Raw genomic sequence first — 20,833 nt, forward strand, 5'->3', positions numbered from 1 at the left:
CGGCCGTCCCCCATTGGGCTCCGCGCCGGGGTCTCACCGCCGGTTGGCTGCTCGGCGGCGTGAGCCCTCGGCTGCCACTGCGGGCCCCAGGCGAGGGACCACATCGAGAGCCGCAGAGACGCGGGGTCCAGCGCGGGAGGCGGCGCTGGGGGCGCAGGGCGGGGAGCGCCGCCGGCCGGCGGGACTTCCGCCACGGGACCCGGAAGGGGACGCGCCGCCGCTGGTGGGAGTTGTAGTCCGGCCGTGGTTGGGGGGGGGCCCGCGGCTCATGCGCGGTGCACCGAGGCTTGTTTCACATCTGTAACAACAGGTGAATTGGGCTTTTGATTCTCCCTTTTCGTGCCCCATTGAGGAGCTTCCCGCGGCCGTGGGTGGTCAGCGCGAGGAGGGGTCCGGGTCCGACCGCCGGCTTGGCGGAGAGTGGGGCGGAGAAGCGGGCGGGCCGGAGGAGCAGGCCGGGCATCCAAGGCCTGCCCGGGAAGCCGGCCGGGCCGAGCCGTGAGCAACCAGGCCTCGGCCTGCTGTTGCCATGGCGCCGGGGCGGGGGCGGGGGCCAGACCAGTCCGCCAGGGCGGGCCTCGTAGCCAGGGGCACCGCGGGGGCCGCGGGAGAGGCCGCTTCATTGGCGCAACTACGCCTCCGCCTCAGGGGATGCTCTGTTTCCCGAGGCAGGGCCTGGAGGAAGCCCCCGGAGTGCCCTGGGACCTTTGTCTGCCCCCGTGCCGCCTGGACTGTTCGTCCACAAAGAGGCCTGATGCATTCTGGCTCCCCTGGTTTGCCCCCTTTTGCACCGACCTTGTCACTGGGGGAGGCCAAGGGGTGAGGTGTTCTTTGTTTGCTGGTGGTGACTTGCCCCATTTCGCAGGGGAAGACCTAATGCATGTTGGGTCCTTTGTTTGCAGTGAACTGGAGTCCCAGGGGTCCTCAGAGCCCCTGAGCCAGGAGTATGGCGTTAGCATGCTGTCTAATTAGTCCTCGTGTAGCAACACTGGTCACCTTAATTGTGATTTTGCAAGGCAGAGGTTGTCCACTTTGCAGCCCCCATCCACAGGGGCTTGTCATACGCTGTAGCAAGTGGACTGCAGATGGCTACTTGCAGATTCTCAACCTGTTTTTGGTTGCAACTTACTGGCCAGAGCGAAATGAGACTTTGATGGTTTCCCTTGCAGTTTCTTTAAAGGCGGTAATCCCGCCGTCATTGTGGGTCTTGACTACATTTTATAATTTACACTTAAATCTTGGAGTCTTGGAGTTTCCAGGAGGGAGAATTTTTTTTCCTGATGTAGTATTTGGGATTTATATAGTGGTCTTTATTTATGTAGCTGTTTTAGGTGCAGGAAGTACATCCTTTGCTGCATTTTCTTCCTATGTAGGTTGTCCCTTTACCCAAAAGATACTTACTCTCAAAGTGTTTTAATTTATGGAATCGTGATCCAGAGTTTATCAAAGTTCTTTCCTCTTTCAACCTTTGAAGAGGTCAGTATAAAATATTCTTTCAAAGAATGAATAGGCAACAGCATGATATCATGGAAACAGCATGATATCATGGAAATAAGTGGTATGGTATAAGCATGGAAAACTTTGGAGCTCAGTACCTTAACTGCAGGTTTGCATTCTGCCCTGAGGCAGTTATAGCATCTTGGGCAAGTTGTGTAAACTTCTCTGGGAAAATCTGCCTCAATTTCCTTCTCTGGGAAGGATATTTCCTACCTCACTGGGTAGTTGCATAGGTTAAGTGAGATAAAGTCTGTGGAAATACTTTGTAAACTACAAAAATGGTACTTAGCATTCAATTTTGTTATTTTCCCAGTCTGGAAGAGCTTCTTTATCTACCTTAGATCGATTCATCTTATAGTCAGATGGGAGTAGAACTCAAAACTGAAGTAAGTTTTGCTCTGGGCTTGGAGAAAATGCTTTTGGGACTACACATCACTCTTTACCATGACATATCTTTCTTGGTATCTTACAGGTGCGGATGTAGGGCAGCTCACAATTTGATGGGTATAGAGTGGGTCATGGCAGGTCCTGAAGTGAGGCCAAAGTGTACTGTGTGTGTTTCATGCCACTAACATAACTTGTCCTTGTTGTCAGAGTTAGTAGATGAGTTTCAGTGGTCCGGAGCAACTTTCTTTCCCTGCGGGGGCCATCACTTTAGTGACCCAGCATTGTACTTCCCAGGAGGAGGCCCAGCCTCGTGATGAGGAATAGCAAAGAGAGAATTCAGCTCCAGTTCAAAAGCCCACAAAATCTGAGACTGTCACTGCTCTTGTAAGGTAAGTTGATCTAGCCATGCACACAAAGTAGTGGTGGGTCTCATGCCCATCCACACTGTAAAGCAAAACGCATGTATTGAATCCATTTGTGACTGTCTTGGACAAAGGGCATCATTTTAAGTTATACCCTCTCTCTGTCCTTGAATCATCTCATAGTGATTCTGTCTGGAGTTAGGTTTCATTATGCAAGAAATCTTGGCATAATATTATTTAACTTATCTCTAGATTATTTTAGAGAAACTCTAAACCATAAAGGTTTCTAACATAATACTGTATAACCAGGAAGGTGGTTTTCTTTTAGATCTCTATGAAATTTTCTAGAGCTCTGTAAAATATCTCTAAAAGATCCTATGTTGAATCTCATAGTATATTTTTTAAGACTGATACATGAAAAGATAGTGTTATATGAGCTTTGGTTGGCGTGGAAAGGATCAGGGGCTTTTTAAAAAAGCCAAGAGTCTGTTTACGAGCAAATGAACTTAAAACTTCTTAGCAAGAAAGTATTGTTTCTTAAATAATAATCGCTTAGATGTTTTAGATTTTATAATATTCAAAGTTTCTTTAAAATTAGAATCTCAAGTTACACTCCTTTTCTTTTAATTTGGATAGAAGGAGTCTACAGAATGTAACTTATTAAAGTAAATTGTATTATTGTTGATATTGTATTGAAGTTTTCTCTCTGAGCTACCATATCCTATCGGCTGAAATTTCCGGCATCCCTGGGGGAGAGGAGGCCATCAGGGCAGACCTGCTATGGACCTGAAAGATTCGTCCCCAGGTCAGCCCTCCACCCCCACCTCCCCATGATTTGAGAAGGAGAGGGAATAGCAGTCAGGAACAGGAGTGTAGGCCCCGTTAGATTCCTAGTAATGTTGGACATCATCATGATTTGCTAAAATGTTGTGTAGATGTTTTTAAACTAATGCCACATAGGATTACTGCACCAACCCAAGAGTACTACAGTATTAGAAATGTCTGTAGGGACTTCCCTGGTGGTCCAGTGGTTAAGACTCCGTGCTTCCACGGCAGCGAGCATGGGTTCAATCCTTGGTCGGGTAACTGAGATCCTGCATGCTGCATGGGGCAGCCAAAACAAAACAAAACAAACAAACGAACAAAAAAAATCTGTAAGTGTGAGTTGGAGTGTTTTTTAAAACAAAATTGTTAAACCAGAGGTGTTATTTGTTTGTGTGTGTGTGTGTGTGTGTGTGTGTGTGTAAGTCTCGAGGTATATTCCTCAGTTAAATGTACTAATGAGCAAAATGCAGCAAAATTTTTGGCCAACAGTTGAACCTTAACTTAATATTTGTTATTTCATAGAGACTCCGCCATGAAAAGCTTTTTATTTTGAATCACTCTACAGTTACTCTTTGATACTGTCAGTCAAGTCCCATTCCTAGGGGCTTGACTAGGTTTTATGAAAGCCCAGTACACCAGTTTGTCCATAAGGCAATCATCATTCCCATTTCCTGACGCCACATGAAAAAAGGGGTCCATGTAGGATTTCATTTCTTCCTACACGTCCCAGGATAACTGCAAGTATTGTGATGAGGTGGAAATATATGTCTCTCACGATGAAATGCATCCCTTTCTGTTTAGCAGGGATCAGGGAGTTTAGACAGAGAAAAGAAGAAAGCTCTCAATTAGAAACAAAGACATGTAATTACTTTGTAGTGGAGATGGCCCTTCCATCCTTAAGACTGGGAGCAGTTGGGGCTCATTAGTGAAGAGCTTCATTTTTCTTGTCTTCTGGACAGTGCTGTCTGTGTTATTGAAATCTTCTCTGTGGGTTCCTGGACCATGAGTATTAACCATTGCCTCTCGGCCCTCCTTCTTCTTAGGATTCCAGCTTTCCCTCCTGGCCAGAAATGTTCAGCCTGGACTCATTCAGAAAAGGTAAGAATGTAATTGTGCTTGTGGCCTCAGGCCCTTCCTCCCTGTGACGGGCAGCTATGAAGGCTGTGAAAGTCCCTCACCAGTGTGTAGTCCTTGGACCCCCCTCTTTGGGTGACTTTCCAAAGTCCTTTCTCAGCCTTCCTCTTGCATGGTGTTTATAATCCTTGCCACCCCTTGTCTAGGCCTTTGTGTACATTTGCCACCCCTCTCCCTGAATACCCTCTCCTGCATATTCGCTGCTTATTGAAATACTACTGTTTTTCTGGGCCAGTGTTATACACCATTTCCTCCATGAGCCATTCTTTTTTTTTTTTTTTGCGGTACGCGGGCCTCTCACTGTTGTGGCCTCTCCCGTTGCGGAGCACAGGTTCCGGACGCGCAGGCTCAGCGGCCATGGCTCACGGGCCCAGCCGCTCCGTGGCATGTGGGATCTGCCTGGACCAGGGCACGAACCCGTGTCCCCTGCATTGGCAGGCGAACTCTCAACCACTGCACCACCAGGGAAGCCCCATGAGCCATTCTTGATTCTGTCAACCAAAGACAATTTCTCTTCTCTCTGATTTCCTCAGCACCACATCTGTACTTTCTCGTGCTTAGTCTATCTGAATTACTCATTGCATCTCTAGATTAGAAGCTCCCCACAGCCGGGGCCTGTTGTGCTCTTTTATTATCCATGGTACCTGGCATAGCATTTTGCACACGACAGACCTCAATAAAAGCTAGTGGAAATGGATTGAGTCATTGTTTTATATTAGTGGTTAGAGAAATTGTGGCAAGTCTTGAAATCAGTACCCTCCAGCAGCTGAGGTGAGAGGATTGCATAAGCAGTAGCAGAATTGAGACATGGCAGGGCAAGAGGGTAGCATTCAAGGGCTGCTTACAAGAAGAGATATAGGTGGTGAAGGCTTGAAGGGGCCAGATCCCAAGGGCGTTGTATATCTTAGATAGGAGCAGGACTTTTCTTCTTTAAGGGAATAAAGAGTAAAAGGCCTCTGTCACCTGTATTGAAGCTGACTCTGAGCCTCCTAAGCTGGGCACATTTTACAAATAAATGAGAACCATAACAGGCCATCCATAACTGCTGATGAAAAAGACCCTCCCAGTTGTGTCTCCTCTCCAACTTATGTTCGTAGAGGCCTGGAAAACCTTGGCCAGATGGTGCCCTATGTAACCCACTGAATGGGGCCAGAAGGAGGCTGGATGTTCCAGGTCTCAGAGCAGCCTCTTCCTGTCTCCTTGTTTGTCTTCAGCCACTCGATCTGTTTACGTATTGCATGAAAAAATTAATCTGTCATCCTCGTTGTGTTGGTTAACTGTGTCTGGAGAGGGAAACATTGAACTTGAGTTTAGTGTGGATAGCACATTTTTTTTTTGAGCTGAAAATTAAGTACATTTAATTGCTTTGTGTTTATCTCCTCATCAGTGGGCTTTGTTGTCCACCCAGTTGTAAAAGGATGAAGACAGGTTCTCTCCTGGTGGGAGCATCTGAATTAACAGTATTGATTTCATAAAGAGATGGAGAGCCCAATAAAATCACAGTCCTCCTCCTCCTTGTGACAGGGAAATGGTATCAGATGAGAGAATTTTGGGGGCAAAATTCCTTTCTAGCATTTGTGATTTTGCTTTCTAGGCTGGAAATTGATTTCTTCAAGACGTTTTCCTTCAGGGGTGACACTGTCAGCACTCAGCTTAGTGGGAGGCAGCAGGACCTCCCTGAGCCAAAGATGCAGACCCAGATGGCTGGTTCACATCTCACTTCTGCCTCTCACTGGCCAAGGAGGCTTGGGTGGTGACCGAGCCTCGCTGTGCCTCCTTCCTTACTATTTAAGTGGGCATAGGGTTGTTCCAAGGATCAGATGAGTTACTATGTGTAAAGAGTTTAGAACAGGGCCTGACACCTGGTAAATTCACAAATCCATGGTATTAAGTAGCTTCAGGACATAATAATCGGACAGAGTCTGATTTGGGACCTTGTTTTCCACACAGGTAAATGTTTTGTGTTTCTACCAAGAACCGTTTTATGCTTAAAGGTCTCTGGGAAAAGCATTAATCAGAAAGAGTTGCTGATTTGAATATTTTCCTTCAGGCAAACCTGTCTTTTCATGGCTGTAAGGCTGAATGCCTTCTCCTGTCTTATGAATGCTGGTTTCTTTTGTGGTTTGCATCATGACCTTGGCAATTGGTCATGGGTGGCCTTGTGACACTTTATTGTTGTATAGGACTTCTTTATCTCTTATGGAGTTTTTATGTATTTCTTTGTTCCTCATGGTGAAATTATGAGCTCCCTAGGGCATTGTGAATCTTGAGAGAAAATTTAACATGGTATAAAGCTTGATTCAGACAGGCTAGGGTTCAAATCTGTTCCCCACTAACACTAACAAGGTGTAAACTTACCTGTTTCCCAGCCCCTATCTTCAGGGGTATAGTGAAGTTTAGAGATGATATAGGAAAAGCACTTGGCTGTAGTCTGTCCCCAGCCCTTAGCCATGGGTTGGCAGGCCTTTAATAAATGATAGTAGGTTGATCTATTTGGGGTACAGCCCTGTAGCCCATGTTTTTCTGCAGAGTGACAGCCTGGCCTCAACATGCAGTATGCTGTGTGGCTGCAAAATTGAGCACCTGCTGTGTACAAGCCACTGGGGTGGAGACAGTTGTGTTTCAGAGATGCTTTCTGGCACTCAGGGCTTTACGATCTTAATGGAATGGGCCATTTGATGATTCTGAAGGTAATGGCCCTAGCAATTCCCTGCAGCATTGTGCATGGTGATCCACTGGGTCTTGGGGCTACCATCTTTCCTATTATGTAGTTAAACAGAGTTGCCAACGCCTCCCAACTAGAACACTTGTGTGCCTGGTAAGTAACCTGTTATTGCCTTCGCCAGCATCTTAACACAGGTTTCTTGTCTCTCAGCTGTAATGTCATCAGAATCAGGCCACAAAGAGCGAGCTGAGTCTTTTACAGTCAGCACAAAACTTTGAAAAATACTGTATCAACCACAAGAATGTGCAATTTTCCTCCAGCTCCAGTGGTCAGAAGCGGGCTCAGTGATGTTGTTGTGGAATTGTAACAACCTTCCCCCAGTTACTGAAAATGCTTACGGAGATAAAATAATCATCAAATCATTTATTCTCTTTTTTTTCAAGCCAGCATCCTTGGATATGAATGAAGACCTTCCTCAAACAGGAAAGGAGAAGTTGAGTTGGTCATTTACAACCTTAGCTTCAAGGCAGAGCTAGAATTAGTTCCAAGATAACCTTGATCTTAGGCACTTTCTTCCAGAAGTAACAACATTTCTTCTGTAACAGTATATACGTTTTCTGCAAAATCACACACCTGCAATGTTTTAAGAGGGCTTATGGGAAAAATAGAGTTGAGGCTGTACACCTGCAACTTTATGACCAGAAGATGACAAAAAAGGCATTGGTACCTGGGAAGGAGGTTTGGACCACCAAAGCAGGCAGCTCAGTGGGATGCTACAAATGTACATTGAGCCTTCTAATTAGAATGGAACTGGCAGCTGCTGAGACAGCGCAGGTGGAGGTGGAGCTCTGAGCCAGTGGGGCAGCCATTAACGAGTGTGTGCCGCTGGGAATGTGGAGGAAGGGACCTGAGTGCAAGTACCTGCTTTCCCCTAACATTTTATTATGAAAAAATTTCAGAGATACTGAAATGTTGAAGAAGTTGTATAGTGACCACCCATGTATCTACCACCTCGATTCCCTACAGGCACTTGATTTTAATTTTTAAAAAATATAGCTGAAGGGGCTTTTTCTTTTCCTGCAGAACATTTTCATTCCACTCCTGCTTTTTAGTTCCCTTGCCTTAGAAAAAATCAGATTTGAACCAAGGGTTCTTATGTTTACTGATATCGTTCCCCCATTTACCAATTGTACATGAGCTAATTTGCATTATAGAAAGGGGCATCACTTTAGCACTACAGGCTGTTGCTCAAGTGTGTAGAGTGTGTATGACTGTCTCTCCCTGCTCCTTTCCTGCCCCATTTATTATACCAAAACGTGTGGGGCAGAGAGAGCAGAGAGCTCTTGCATCTTTTCCCCCAGACCAGTGATTATCTGATGTTTTCACCATTTCGGTGCTTTTAAAGATCTTAAACCTTTCTTAGCCATACATTTCCACCTTCCCATGGAACACTCAGTGAGTGTCTTAATTTTAGTTCATGTATATCAAAATTTTGGAGCTCCTTAAAAATATACTTTATGTACCCACTGATGGGTAGTATTTAGTCTCCAAATGAATGGAAATATTTGGAATAGTAAATCATTAACTTTTAGAAAGAAGGAGAAGGCTGGTAAGGGTGGATCTGATATTGGCTCTTGGGGAGGACACCAGCAGTTAATTAGTCCCTCTTTCACCAATTCTTAGAGGGAGAGAATAACTTGAGATCTGGTGGCTTATATGGGGGACCCATAGCAGATACAGGGGTAGCTTACGTAAGTGGAGGACAGATAAGTGGAAGAACCCCAGTGATGTGCATGGTACCATGAGACTGTAGAGAAGCACATGGGATGGGCGTTACACTCATGGAGGGTGGCTAACAAAACAGGGAGAGTTTGAGGGCTTTTTTGAGAGCCAAGAAGGGATCTGTACGAGGCTGTCACGTATCATGTCTGTATAAGACAATGCCTGCTTTCTGTGTGGCATTGGTGGCACTGTTTCTCAGAACCTGTGACTGGCTCCAGATACGGTCCAGCAGCTCTGCTGCCCAGAGCTCCTCACGGGTGCTCTGGGGTGAGTCAATCCAGGGGTCTGTAACTGTGAGGGGTGAGAACATGTCACCCTGATGCCCTTTCTCTTTCCCCAGATCGGGCCCAGCACAGGCAGCGTCAGTGCAAACTTCCCCCACCCCGTCTTCCACCCATGTGTGTCAACCCTGCCCCTGGAGGGACCATTTCTCGAGGTAAGGGAGGAGCCATGCCTCCAGCACCAGGTTGGTCCAGGGACTGTGGGGAGGTGGGTGGCAGCAGGACCCCGGGTGCCAGGGCTATAGGCCTCTGGAAAGTGGGTGAGGAGTAGTGGGGTTACCAGAGCTCTCGGAGCCCTCAGGGAGGAGACATCATTTGGAAAGGTCTGGGTTATTTCATGATGCTGGCCACTTAGCTTAGACCCTGCAGTCTCATCGGGCCTCCTGGTGTGACCAGGAATAAAGCCTAGGCTCAGTCTGGGTGTCTGGCACCAGTGTGGAGAATCAGAGGGCTTGGACCTTCTAGGCAGTCTCTGGCTCAGGTGCCTCAGAAAGTTCAGGGTGCTTGTAGCAGGGCCAGAACAGAGAGCCTGACTCGGCCTAGTGCCCTCCCATCTTGGAGGCTTTGGGGATGCCCGACAAATCACTTCCCTATCTCCCCCAGCACCTCAAAGCACTTTACTGACATTAGAATCTGTCTCTCAGTCCATTTGGCAAGGTAGGCTGTCCTTTTGATTGGGGAGAATGTCAGAGCTCCTTGACAGGTGACAGCTGACCTCAGATCCCACTGGTACCCAGGGATGGGGCCAGTAATAGGACCCAGAGAAGCATCTCTGCCCGTGAGTGTCTCTTCTCTTCCCTCAGACTTAGATCTTTTCCAGGTCTGCTAAGACCAGTGCTCCTGATGGCCTCTTGTCCTGACAGCTGCTCTTCCCAACTCCATGGGCCACCTGTTCACACGCCTCCCTCAGTTTTTTAGTGGAAGAACACTATTATAGTTCAAAGAGTCTTTGCCTTATTTGGAGACAGCATGTCCACTTTAGGCTCTGTCTGTAAAGTGCTTTGAAGGTCAAGAGCTCAGGAAGGGTGCGGGGAACACACAGCACCTCAGTTTCTGCAGCACACACTGCCGTGTTCCCATGTGGTTTCTACATGCACTGCCCTCCTGCCGCAGTGGCCCTGACTGTAGACAGCAGTATAGAAATAAGTACTTCTGGCCCCCCGTGACCATTTGACTTAGGTATTAAAGAAATGCCACCCCCTACCGTTGCCAAAACAAGAGTTGATTGCCCTTTTTTCTTTCTTTCTTAAAATGCCCTGTAACTCGAAAAGGCTGAACGTTAACATTTCCAACATGGCAGGTGAGTGGCTCTGAGAGTGTCAGATGTGCTTTGGCTAAGCTTAAAGACGGTTAGTTGGGATTAACCAGGCAGCATGGCTAGGCTGTGCCTCCTTGAGCACATGCAGAGGAGAAGGCTGCTGCTCTTGGGAGGGGCAGCTGCTCCCTGTGAGGCATCCCAACAGACCTGCACTGTCTTCCCCAGAGGAAGACAGACACCCCCCTCCCCCTGCCCCCCAGCCTGATTGTCTCCTCATAGCTCCACCTCCAGAAGGTATCTGGGTGTATGTATCTTTGCCTTCTCTTTCTTTTTTAAGCTATAAAGCCTTCTTGCCTCTGTTCCTTTATCACAGAAGCAACAATCTCTTAGTCCACGTGACTCTTGGACCTTTCTGCCATGCTTTCTGATTCCCTGCAGGCTTTGCTGGTACCTCTGTCCGGAAGAAGGAAGTGCAGGGCAGAAACAATCTCTCTGGTGTTCAAATAGGAAAACAATGCTCAGAAAATAGTGGCCACTTAAATAGGTTACAGTGCCCATCAGAGTCAGATTTGGAATTGGAAAAAAATATCACCTCCTTTCCCAATCTACCCTTCCCTCTATGGCCAACCTCTTACCAAGGCCACATTCCAAAGTAAAGGGTGAATAAATTAAGAAACTTGCCCCTAACCGTCCCCTGCGAATCTTTCCCCACCCGTGCAGATCTGAGATGTAGAGCAACTAGAAAGCAACATGGAGTAACACGCCTTCTGGCAGAATTCTGGGGACCACAGGACTGGTCCTATCCATTCCCTGATATAGACGTGTCACCTCTTGGTGTGGTGGTTTACCTCAAGGGACCTTGGGGCTATACATACATGGATGGGAGAGACGTGAGAATGTGTCGGGTGGTCGGGGTGGCCACCCAGCCCCTGTAGGTCCCCTTACCTTTCTTTTTCTTCTTTCTTTTTTTTGGTTCCCTTTACCTTTCTTGTTGCCAGCCAGGTGGACCATTTCTTGCCATTTTGACCATCCATAAAATATCTAACTATGATTAAGTTGACAGAATTTTGGCTGAGATGTCTGGTTTTTTCAGCTGTCAGTGGTCGCTCTCACTTTCCCTCCACAAGTTCTCTGGTCTGCCCAAAGTCCATACTGTCTTGGGCTTCCTCCTGTTGCTTTTTCCTGGGGCCTCCAAAGTTTAGAATCCTACAACATCCTCCTGTGTATTCAGCAGATCCTTTAACCTTAATTCCATGCTTCTAGATGTCATTGTTTAGCACTTTGAGTACCAGACATTGTGCTTGATCCAGAAGTGATGGTGAGATCTCTGAGCCAGTAAACCCTTCCTTTTTTCAGAACTTCCCTCCTTTTTCACAGGCAGAGGAGTCAACTTTCTCTCCCCAAAGAATGGAGAGTGGAAGAGAAAGCTTAATGTTGGTGGAAAGGAACCAGGGGCATGCCTGAGCCTCTTTAACTTTCTTCAAGGTCCTTTAAAGTAGGAGTCAGCAAACTTTCTTTAAGGATCAGAGAGTACACATTCCAGCCTTTGCAGGCCATATGGTTTCCCTTGCAGCTACTTAACTCTGCCATTATAGCATGAAAGCAGTAATAGATAATACAGAAACAAGTGAGTATGGCTATGTTCCAATAAAACTTTGTTTTTAAAAACAGGCAGTGGGTGGGTTTGGTCTTCAGGCTACATTTTGGCCACCCCTGCTCTAGACCAATGGGGAGATCACAGAACCAGAATGGTTCCAAGAGCTGGTGTAAGAGTTGCCCTCATTTTACAAAAGGCAATGAGGTCTGTGGAGGTGAAATATATGCTCAAGGTGACACCAGCTGTTAGAACCCAGATGAAGTAAATGAAATAGGAAAAGAGCGTTCAGAGAACCAACTAGTTGGTTGGCATCACCTGACCTTTTTTTTCTACATAAAATCTCAAATATCTGTTTGAAATATGTTTTCTAAAATAGAGAAAATAGTATAGTAAATCCCTATGTACCTATCACCTGGCTTGAACAATGAACAGCTCATGGACAATCTTACTTTGTGTGTATCTTTCCCCTTTGGCCCCTTTGGAAGCAAATCCATGAAATCATAGCATTTCAACCTTAGCCTAAGTGGCTGTCAGAGCAGAGTGCTATTCTGAGGGCTTCCTGAAACACCAAGACAGACCCAGGCCCTGCTTTGCAGATGAGGTTTAGGCTGTTGCCTCCTTCAGCTTTCAGACACCATAATTTTCAAAATTTGGCCTCAGCTACTGCTGCCACTCCCAGGCTTGCTAAGCTTCTGGATTCTTTTGAGGGAACTTGGGCTGCTAACAATCCTTGAAAAGTACTCCTGAAGCTGGGTGGATGCCTTAGGTTTTGGCAAATTAAAGTGCCACTTGGCCAAATTCAAAGCCTTTGTAAATCATGTTCTGCCCCAAGGGTCTTGCCATCCCTATATGGATGATCTGGGTAGGGGTGTTTGACATGGATGGTGATGACCCTTTGTGACGTCAGACCATTGCTGCCAGGGCCACCTTCCCTTTTTTGCCCTTTCCTGGTTAAAAACCTACTGAGGAGGGAATGGAGGAGCAGGAGTTGAAGCTGCCCCATTTTGCTCTGGCTCTGCTTCTAAGGGACCTGTCCCCTGTTGTCTCAGATCTCAGAGGGCAGAGGCGTGTCTATCAGAGCACTCTGCAAAGCCCCCTTCCAAACATTGCCATTTTATATTAACCACAGTCATACCAAATGAGTAGAGCAGGTTTGTCCTAATTTCCCCCAGTGATAAAATGGCCCAAGGTTCACAGCTGACACGTGATAGACTTGGGGCTAAGCCCAAGTGTTAGGACTCAAATCCCATGTTCTTGCCATAGGCCAGCAGTTCTGAGTGTGATCCCAGACCAGCAACCTCAGTATTATCTGGAAACTTGTTAAACATGCAGATCTTGGGCCCTATTCCAGACCTAATGACTAAGAAACTCTGGGAGGGTGGCTCCCAGTACTGTTTTAACAAGCTCTTCAGGGGATCATCGGAATCACATCTAGAATTATAAAACAAACAACAAACAGCCCCCCACTGCCAGCTGCACCCCAAGTGCACTGCCAACCTCTGACCAAGGCCTCCTTCCAAGGGATTGAGACCTTGAGGCCCTTGCTGTCACCGCCGCTGCCCCAACATGCAGATCCAGTCTGATTCCCACCTGACCCCAAACCCTGCTCCTCAGTGCCAGAAGAGGAAGAGGAAGAGGAATGAGCCTGGCCAGAACCCAGGTGTAGTAGTTTGGAAGTAGAATTCCATCTGGCTTTCAAACAAGCACAGAACAGCAGCTTCAGACTTTCACTGCTGGAACAGCTCAATTCTTGGGCATAGTGTCCAAGTTGGGTACTTTACATCTTTGACTCCAGCTCTGGAGAGTAAACCTGGTTTGCTTATGTTCAAGAGGTCTTCCCTGTCCTGGCTCCAGATTCTTCACCAGGTTTACTTTGTAAGCCATTAAATGAGGTGGCTGTGCCCCAGCTTAGCAATGATCTTATGCTCTGCTGGCCGGGAGTGCAGGCCAGTTTGCAAGGGCATGTGGGAGGTATTTACCCGCAATGGGTAGGACCTAGAGGGAACTTCAAGTTCATTTCCTTGGATGGACATTAAGCTGAGGCCTGTACTGTTTCCCAAGAAGCCCCACTCTCTCTTCCTGCCTCAGCTTCAGATGACGAGTCTGTGGGTTGGATTTACTGGGGGAGTGACTTCGGCAGGGTTCCAGCCTTGGTCTGGTCGGCCCACCGGTTGATTGGAGCGTGCAGCGCTGGAGGCCCTGGGCTGCGTGGGGCGGGAGCCATGCCGGCTCGGTCCCGGGTCCGCCCGTCCGGCAGGGGGCGCGCGGCGCCCGGGCCGCTCGCTCCTGCCGTTCTGCCCTGTCCCTGCCGGGCAACGGAGTCGCGGGGGCGGGCGGGAGCGAGATGGCGGCCGCCAGGAGGCTCATGGTGCTGGCCGCCGGCGTCTCTCCGCGCCTGCGGCCGCTGGCTCCCTACACCCCCGGGCGACAGGGACGCCCGCGCGGCCTCTCGACAGGCTGCATCCGCCCCGACCGCACGAAGGCGGCCGCTGAGGCTGAGGCGGGGGCGGCCCCCGACGGGCCTGGGGAAGGCGACGGAAGCATGGTGAACGGTGAGGGCAGGGGCAGCCAGGCTGCGACGCCCTTGACATCGGGGGATGACAGAGCTAGGGGCGCGGGCTGGGGTCGGGCCCTCTCTTGTATGGCTGAGACCGCCATTCAGTGGCGGGCCGGAGCCCTGCTGTTGTAAAGCTCACACGGCTCAGGCCCAAATGGTCCCCAAGCGCGGAGGTTCTGGGACTGGAGAGCTTGCACTTGGTAACAATAGGTGAGAGGTGCGTACCACAAGGGAGTTCGGGAAAACAGGTAAACGTCCAGTTCCTGCCAGGTCCGTGGTCAAGGGTTAGAGCATCAAGGTTAAGCACATCCTCGCTGTTGTGAGAAAGGCAAAAAGCTCAAAATACATCTGAGACTTCAGAATCTCGAATAGAGACAGAATGATTACTCTAGTGGACCCCAGCGCGGTGCCTCCTGAATGGTGCAGGAAATGAAACTGGTAAGAGCATCCATGCCCATCAAGGATGGACAGAGAGAGCTAGCCTTTGCCCTATAGAGCTGGAGGGGGTACCAGGGCACGTCTGCTGTTATATGTGTGTCTAGTGGGTTACTTAAAGTTGGGTCCTCCTGTGGGATGGAACCCCTTTGAGTCTGCTTACATACTGTTTCTCGACTACTCGATTCTCAGTTGCTTTACAAGTTAACATTTAGAGGGAGACAGGGCCAGGCAGAATCCTCCCTCTTGGCCAGATGACACAGGAGTCTGCTCCAAGGAAATAGCCTCAACCCAGGCAGCAGAGTTACAGCAGAACTCCTGGAGGAGCTTTTTCAAAATACAGACTTGCCTAACATCACTGCTATTCTCAGGTGCCCTGGGGGGATCAGGGTGGGCAGTGCTGTGAAGAAGCTCCCCAGGTGACTTATGATTGATGCATGCAGGTGTACAGGTGCATATATGTACCCCCTACAAAATTACTTTTTGGAGCTGAATTATAATGCTAGAGACTGTGGGTGGAGAATGAAAAGGCTTCCCATCCCTTCTGCTGGTCTCTGACTCTGCATCTCTTGAAGGCCCACTCTGGTGCTTTGGGGCTCTTCCTTTAGTTTTCAGCCACTCTCAGCAGGCTTCTTCATGGTCTAAGTCCAGTGTTTGGCACAAGCTGCTTCTAGGTGGACATCTCACCCATTTGTGCTCTGGGATTGATCCAAAGTGCAATAAATCTCTCACGGTGTTTGATGCATCCTGCCTCCACTTGGTTCACTGCAGTGAACTCCCGGGAGGAATGGCTCATACCCATGTCTAAGCTAAGGAGGTCTCTAATCAGTGTCCCTACACATAATCTGGCTCTGGGGTGGCCTTTTGCACGGTGTTGAGGTAGAGTTGAGAACTGGGGCCTGGTATTCAGACTCCGTGGCCAACCCTCCCTGTTGTGTGTTTGTTATTTTAGGAGGGGCCTTGCATTGTCGTGATCTCCACTGTGTGTGTGTGGTCGATTTTGTTTTTTGTTTAGTGCGTTCTTTCAGACATCAGATTGGGGGGGTTGTTGCCATGTTAGGCTTCTGTAGCTGATGTGTTAAGTTGGGAGCTTGGGTGGGGAAGAGGATCCTGGCTGGTTCCCCTCTGTGGTGTGGGGGGCGTTGGCCCTTCTCTTTCAGGAGATGATCGTGCATTGGCTCTAGCCCTACTGTCCTCTGTAAACCCTGAAGTCATTCTCCCTCCTTTTTAAGATGCTCCTGGGTGGTTTGGGATCATGAGCCAACATCCTCAGTATCCAGTCCAGGGTTGTCCTGATACACACCCCATGGAGTTTTTAGAAGAAAAAGCACAACTATAATGCTTTTGTTCTTATTCTCTTAGCTTCTAGGGACCTATTAAAAGAGTTTCCACAGCCCAAAAATCTTCTCAACAGTGTGATTGGAAGAGCCCTTGGCATCTCACATGCAAAAGACAAATTGGTCTACGTGCACACAAATGGACCAAAGAAAAAGGTAACTCTGCTGGTGGCAAGGAGACATGTTGGTCTGATTCTCTGGAAGGAGACTGGCTGCTCTTTTCTCTCTCAGATTTCTTGTCAGGGAGGCCATAGAGTGGGTTTTCTGAATTGAGAATGGTCAGCAGAGAATCTCAGAGCAAAGTGAAGTCTGGAGAAGAGCCTGGTTTAGGGAAGGGGAACGTGGGCAAGTGAAGTGGGACGTTCTCATCTTGTGTAAGATAGGCCTCCGTACTGGGCCCTGGATTTGGTCCCTTCCAACTAACTGGAACTGTAGAGGGTTAGAGCTGATGATAGTTCCTGCTCCCAGAGTCTTGTAGGTCCTGGAACCCACAGGAAGCATGTAGGCAAACCATTCTGAATGAAAATTTTTAAGGATAAAGATAGGTCCCACCTTGCCCTCTGGCTAGAACATGGCACTTTGAAGAAGCAAAACAGCTTGAGGTGGGACAGTGGCTTGAGGGTGGGGGAGTCTGAGCCTTCCAAGGAGTTAATGATGGGATTGGGGTTCTGTCTTGCACTCAGGCCTGCTGCTGTGAGGTCTACGGCTTTGCTGTTGATTCTCCATGTGATTTGTTATAACTTTGTAGTCTAGAGAGGCAAGGGTCCTGATTCTCTCTTCTCTTCCTCAGAAAGTCACCCTCCACATAAAGTGGCCCAAGAGCGTGGAGGTAGAAGGCTATGGCAGCAAGAAGATCGACGCTGAGAGGCAGGCTGCGGCCGCGGCCTGCCAGCTGTTCAAGGTGACCCTCCCCTAGTGAAGACCATGCAGACCTCCCTCCTGAGAACTGCTTGAAGTGACGGTTTTCCTGGTGTCAGCTGCACCTAGGTTTAGGTTGGCAGGGTGTTCAACCACTCAACTGTCCTAAGCCCTTCCCACCTTGTGGTTCCTTTTTTGCTTCAGCCAGTGACGGAATAGATTAATATTATTTTCTTGCCACTGTAGTTATCTACTTTCTGTGGTTTCAAAAACCACAGAGAAGAACCCCTTTATGGAGAACACTCCCTCTATACAGCACCATGGTGAGACTTCTATTTCGGTTTCTGTTTTTCTTTCCCTGTTATTTCATGTATTTAGGTTTTTCCTTGTAGTCACATAGTCTTCTCTTACTTACAATGGAAGAATAATAGTCACTTCTCTCACTTCCCAGTGGTTGGACGTGGGTTGCTTTCAGTTTTTGATTGCACAGCATTTCCTAGACCTTCCTTGTTGCTCCCAGCCTTTCTTTCCATCCCTAATTGGCTCCCTTCATGGCTGTGCCAACCTTGAATCTTCCTCACATTCCTAGGTCTTTACTCTTGACAAGGACAGAGCTGTATTCCTTCAGCTTCTCTCCCGCTCATGGTCTACAGACCTTCATTGTCACTGCTCCTCCTGGGTCTGAGGAGGCAAGATCCCTTTTCCTGTCCTGGGCTCCCACACGACACTTCTCTTTTCTCTGTCCTCTCTGTCTCCTCCATCTTGTCTCCCACGCTTTTATTTAATTTTCAGATCTTTCCTCATCTGATTCTTTTCTGTAAGAGTCAAAAATTCTTCAGTGTTTGGGAATTCCCTGGCAGTCCAGTGGTTAGGATGCCACACTTTCACTGCCGAGGGCACAGGTTCGATCCTTGGTTGGGGGAACTAGGATCCCGCAAGCGGCGCGGCACAGCCAAAAAAATTCTTCAGCGTTGTAATCCCTTCCCCAGGCCCTGCTTCCCTGCACACAGCTCTCCGTGCTTGTGGTTTGCATTCTTTCCACTCCAGCATCATAGCCCATGCCATGGTTGCTGGTTCCCTTCACATCCTCATAGCGCCTGGTGATTGTTGGCTGACTGGGGCAGCTTTGCCAGGCTCACCAGCCTCCCCTCAGTCCTTGCTCTGCTTGAATGGTCTGTGGCTTTGGCACTGCGGGGCATCTTTTCTTCAGCCCCTGGGTTATACCTGCTTTCCTTGTCTCTGGGTCACTCCAGGCTCCTCTTCCTCTCCCACTCTCTATAAACATCTTTTTCTGTACTCCTTCTGCCTGGGGAAATCTTCTCTCTCAGAAATTCAACCAGCCTTTCTGTGTTTAATGTCTTGGAAACCTCCATCTCCCTTAGAGCACCTCTACCTCAGGGGTTCTCAATTTTGGGGGGATTTTGCCCCCCCAGGGGACATTTGGTAACGTCTAGAGACATTTTTGGCAGCCACAAGGAGAAGAGTGCTACCTGGTATGATGCCAGGGATGCTGCTAAACGTCTCACAATGCACAGGCCAGCCCCTCCCAACAAAGAATTACCTGGTCCAAAATGTCTATAGTGCCGAGGGTGAGGATGCTTTTCTGCCTGGATGTAGAAGGCACTTTAAACCGAGACCATGTGCAGCAAGTTGTGATCACATTCCTCCCCAGCCCGTTCTCTGTTCTCTATCTATGCTCATGGCCTTTTTTGTTTGTATGTTTGTTTAATTGTGGTAAAATACACAAAATATAAAATTTAGCAGCTTAGCCACTTTTTTTTTTTTTTTTTTTTTAGCCACTTTTAAGTGTACAGTTCAGTAGTATTAAGTGCAGCCACGTTGTTGAGCACCCAGTCTCTAGAACTTCTTCATCCTGGAAAACTGAATCTCTATACCCAGTAAACAACTCCCCATCCTGCCTTCCCCCCAGCCCCTGGCAGCCACCATTCTACTTTCTATTTCTGCGAATTTGACTACTCGTCACATAAGTGAAATCACACAGTGTCCTTTTGTGACTGGTTTATGTCACTTAGCATAATGTCCTCAAGGTTCATTCATGTTGTAGCAAGTGTCAGAGTTTCTCTCTTTGTAAAGGCCAGTAATATTCAATTGTATGTATATATCACATTTTGTTTATCCATTCATCCATTGATGGACTCTTGGGTCCACTTTTTGGCCATTGTGAAATAAGGCTGCAGTGAACAAATACCTCTTCGAGACCCTGCTTTTAATCCCCAGAATTGGAATTGCTAGATCCTATGGTAATTCTATTCTTAATTTTTTGAGGAACTGCCACACTGTTTCCATAGTGTACTATTATACATTCCCACCAACAGTGCACAGGTGTTTTAATTTCTCCACAGCCTCACTAACACTTGTTACTTTCTTTCATTTTATTTATTTATTTTATAGTAGTCATCCTAATCGGTATGAGTTGGTATCTAATTGTGGTTCTGATTTGCAGTTCCCTAATGATTAGTGATGTTGAGCATCTTTTCTTGCGCTTATTGGCCATTTATGTATCTTCTTTGTAGAAATGTTTTTTTAAGTCCTTTGCCCACTTTTTAGTCACATTGTTTTATTGTTGAATTATGGGAGTTCTTTATATATTCTGGAGAGTGTAGCCCATTCATTCCTTAATATTTGTACTCAAATTTGTTCAGCTTTTTTCCTCCCAAACTAGATGTGTTTCTTAAGCATTGCCCTCAGGCTTGTTGTGAGGTGCTGGCGGCACAAAGGTGACTGAGGGTGCTCTTGGGGCAGCCACAGCCCAGAGAGGAAGCACCCACATGAGGGGAGAGGTGTACCTCAGCCTCCTGAATAAAGCAGGCTATTCTTTTTTTTTTTTTTTTTTTTTTTGCTGTACGCGCGCCTCCCGCTGTTGTGGCCTCTCCCGCTGCGGAGCAGCAGGCTCAGCGGCCATGGCTCACGGGCGCAGCCGCTCCGCGGCATGTGGGATCTTCCCAAACCGGGGCACGAACCCTTGTCCCCTGCATCGGCAGGCGGACTCTCAACCACTGCGCCACCAGGGAAGCCCAAGCAGGCTATTCTTAAAGAGTGAGTAGAAGTTTTCCAGGGACAGGGATGGAGAGGGCACTCCAGATAGAGGGCGCGGAGACATGGAACCAGGGTGCACGCGAGCAACTAGTGGATTGTGAACGTGGGTCTGAGTGCTTGGCGATGGTGCGAACAGGTGGGCAGGAGCCAGAACACCAAGCCCTTAGGTGTCTCAGGTAGGAGCCTTGATTAATCCTGTGGATGCTAGGTCTGCTGACTGGTGGTAATTGGTGGAATGACAGAGCTGAGTTTGCCTTTAGGAATAGTCCCCAAAAGCAGTGGGGTCAGGCAAGACCAGAGATGGGGGAACAGGATAGGTGAGAATGCCAGCAGCAGCAGTGCAGGAGCTTTCTTCTGGGGTTATTAACGAGCTGGAAAAGACAGTGACTGGTCAGATGGAGGAGGGCGGAAGAGCGGGTTGGTGGGGAAGCATGAGCCAGCACGGGGAGCCCTGGAAGGGAAGCGGGTTGGGGGGGTGTTCATCATCAGGAACACCTCATGGCCTTGTGTGTGTGGGGGGTGTGAGTGGGAGGCAGGGAGGTAAAGCATGCTGGCGTCCTGGGGAAGGTCAAGGGGGAGGGTGCTGTATGTGTTTTCTGTATAATCAGATTGTCCTTGTAAGCAGGCGGTGACGTGACGCAGAAGCATGGAGGCTGAGCCTTGGGCCAGGCACCCGTACTGCCCTGCCCTGAGTGGCTGTGCTTTCATGCATGTGGATGTGTGTGGCGTGCCCTTTTCACATTCTCTGTCACAGAATCCTACTGTTATGCATCTGTTCTTCCACACAGATTTGACAATTTG

At 48.2% G+C, this 20,833-nt stretch overlaps 1 protein-coding gene across 4 annotated transcripts in view; it reads left to right on the forward strand.

Moving 5' to 3' along the window:
- The first annotated feature begins 130 nt into the window (after nt 1-130).
- DHX30 (DExH-box helicase 30) overlaps nt 131-20,833 on the forward strand; it is a 32,612-nt gene continuing 11,909 nt past the window's right edge. Inside the window, exons 1-8 of one of the 4 annotated variants that reach the window (XM_024751361.1) lie at nt 131-310; nt 2,179-2,273; nt 2,945-3,051; nt 4,115-4,169; nt 8,993-9,088; nt 10,205-10,233; nt 16,143-16,273; nt 16,908-17,018. In XM_024751361.1, coding sequence (XP_024607129.1) covers nt 3,027-3,051; nt 4,115-4,169; nt 8,993-9,088; nt 10,205-10,233; nt 16,143-16,273; nt 16,908-17,018 — 447 coding nt within the window. In that variant the 5' untranslated portion in view covers nt 131-310; nt 2,179-2,273; nt 2,945-3,026. Of the gene's footprint in view, nt 311-2,178; nt 2,274-2,944; nt 3,052-4,114; nt 4,170-8,992; nt 9,089-10,204; nt 10,234-14,105; nt 14,341-16,142; nt 16,274-16,907; nt 17,019-20,833 lie in introns of those variants that run through there. The other 3 variants (XM_024751363.1, XM_024751362.1, XM_024751360.1) reach the window with 3 other exon arrangements.

This window comes from Neophocaena asiaeorientalis, unplaced genomic scaffold (assembly GCF_003031525.2).
Source record: "Neophocaena asiaeorientalis asiaeorientalis breed wild unplaced genomic scaffold, Neophocaena_asiaeorientalis_V1.1 scaffold221, whole genome shotgun sequence".
Classification (NCBI taxonomy): Eukaryota; Metazoa; Chordata; class Mammalia; order Artiodactyla; family Phocoenidae; genus Neophocaena; species Neophocaena asiaeorientalis.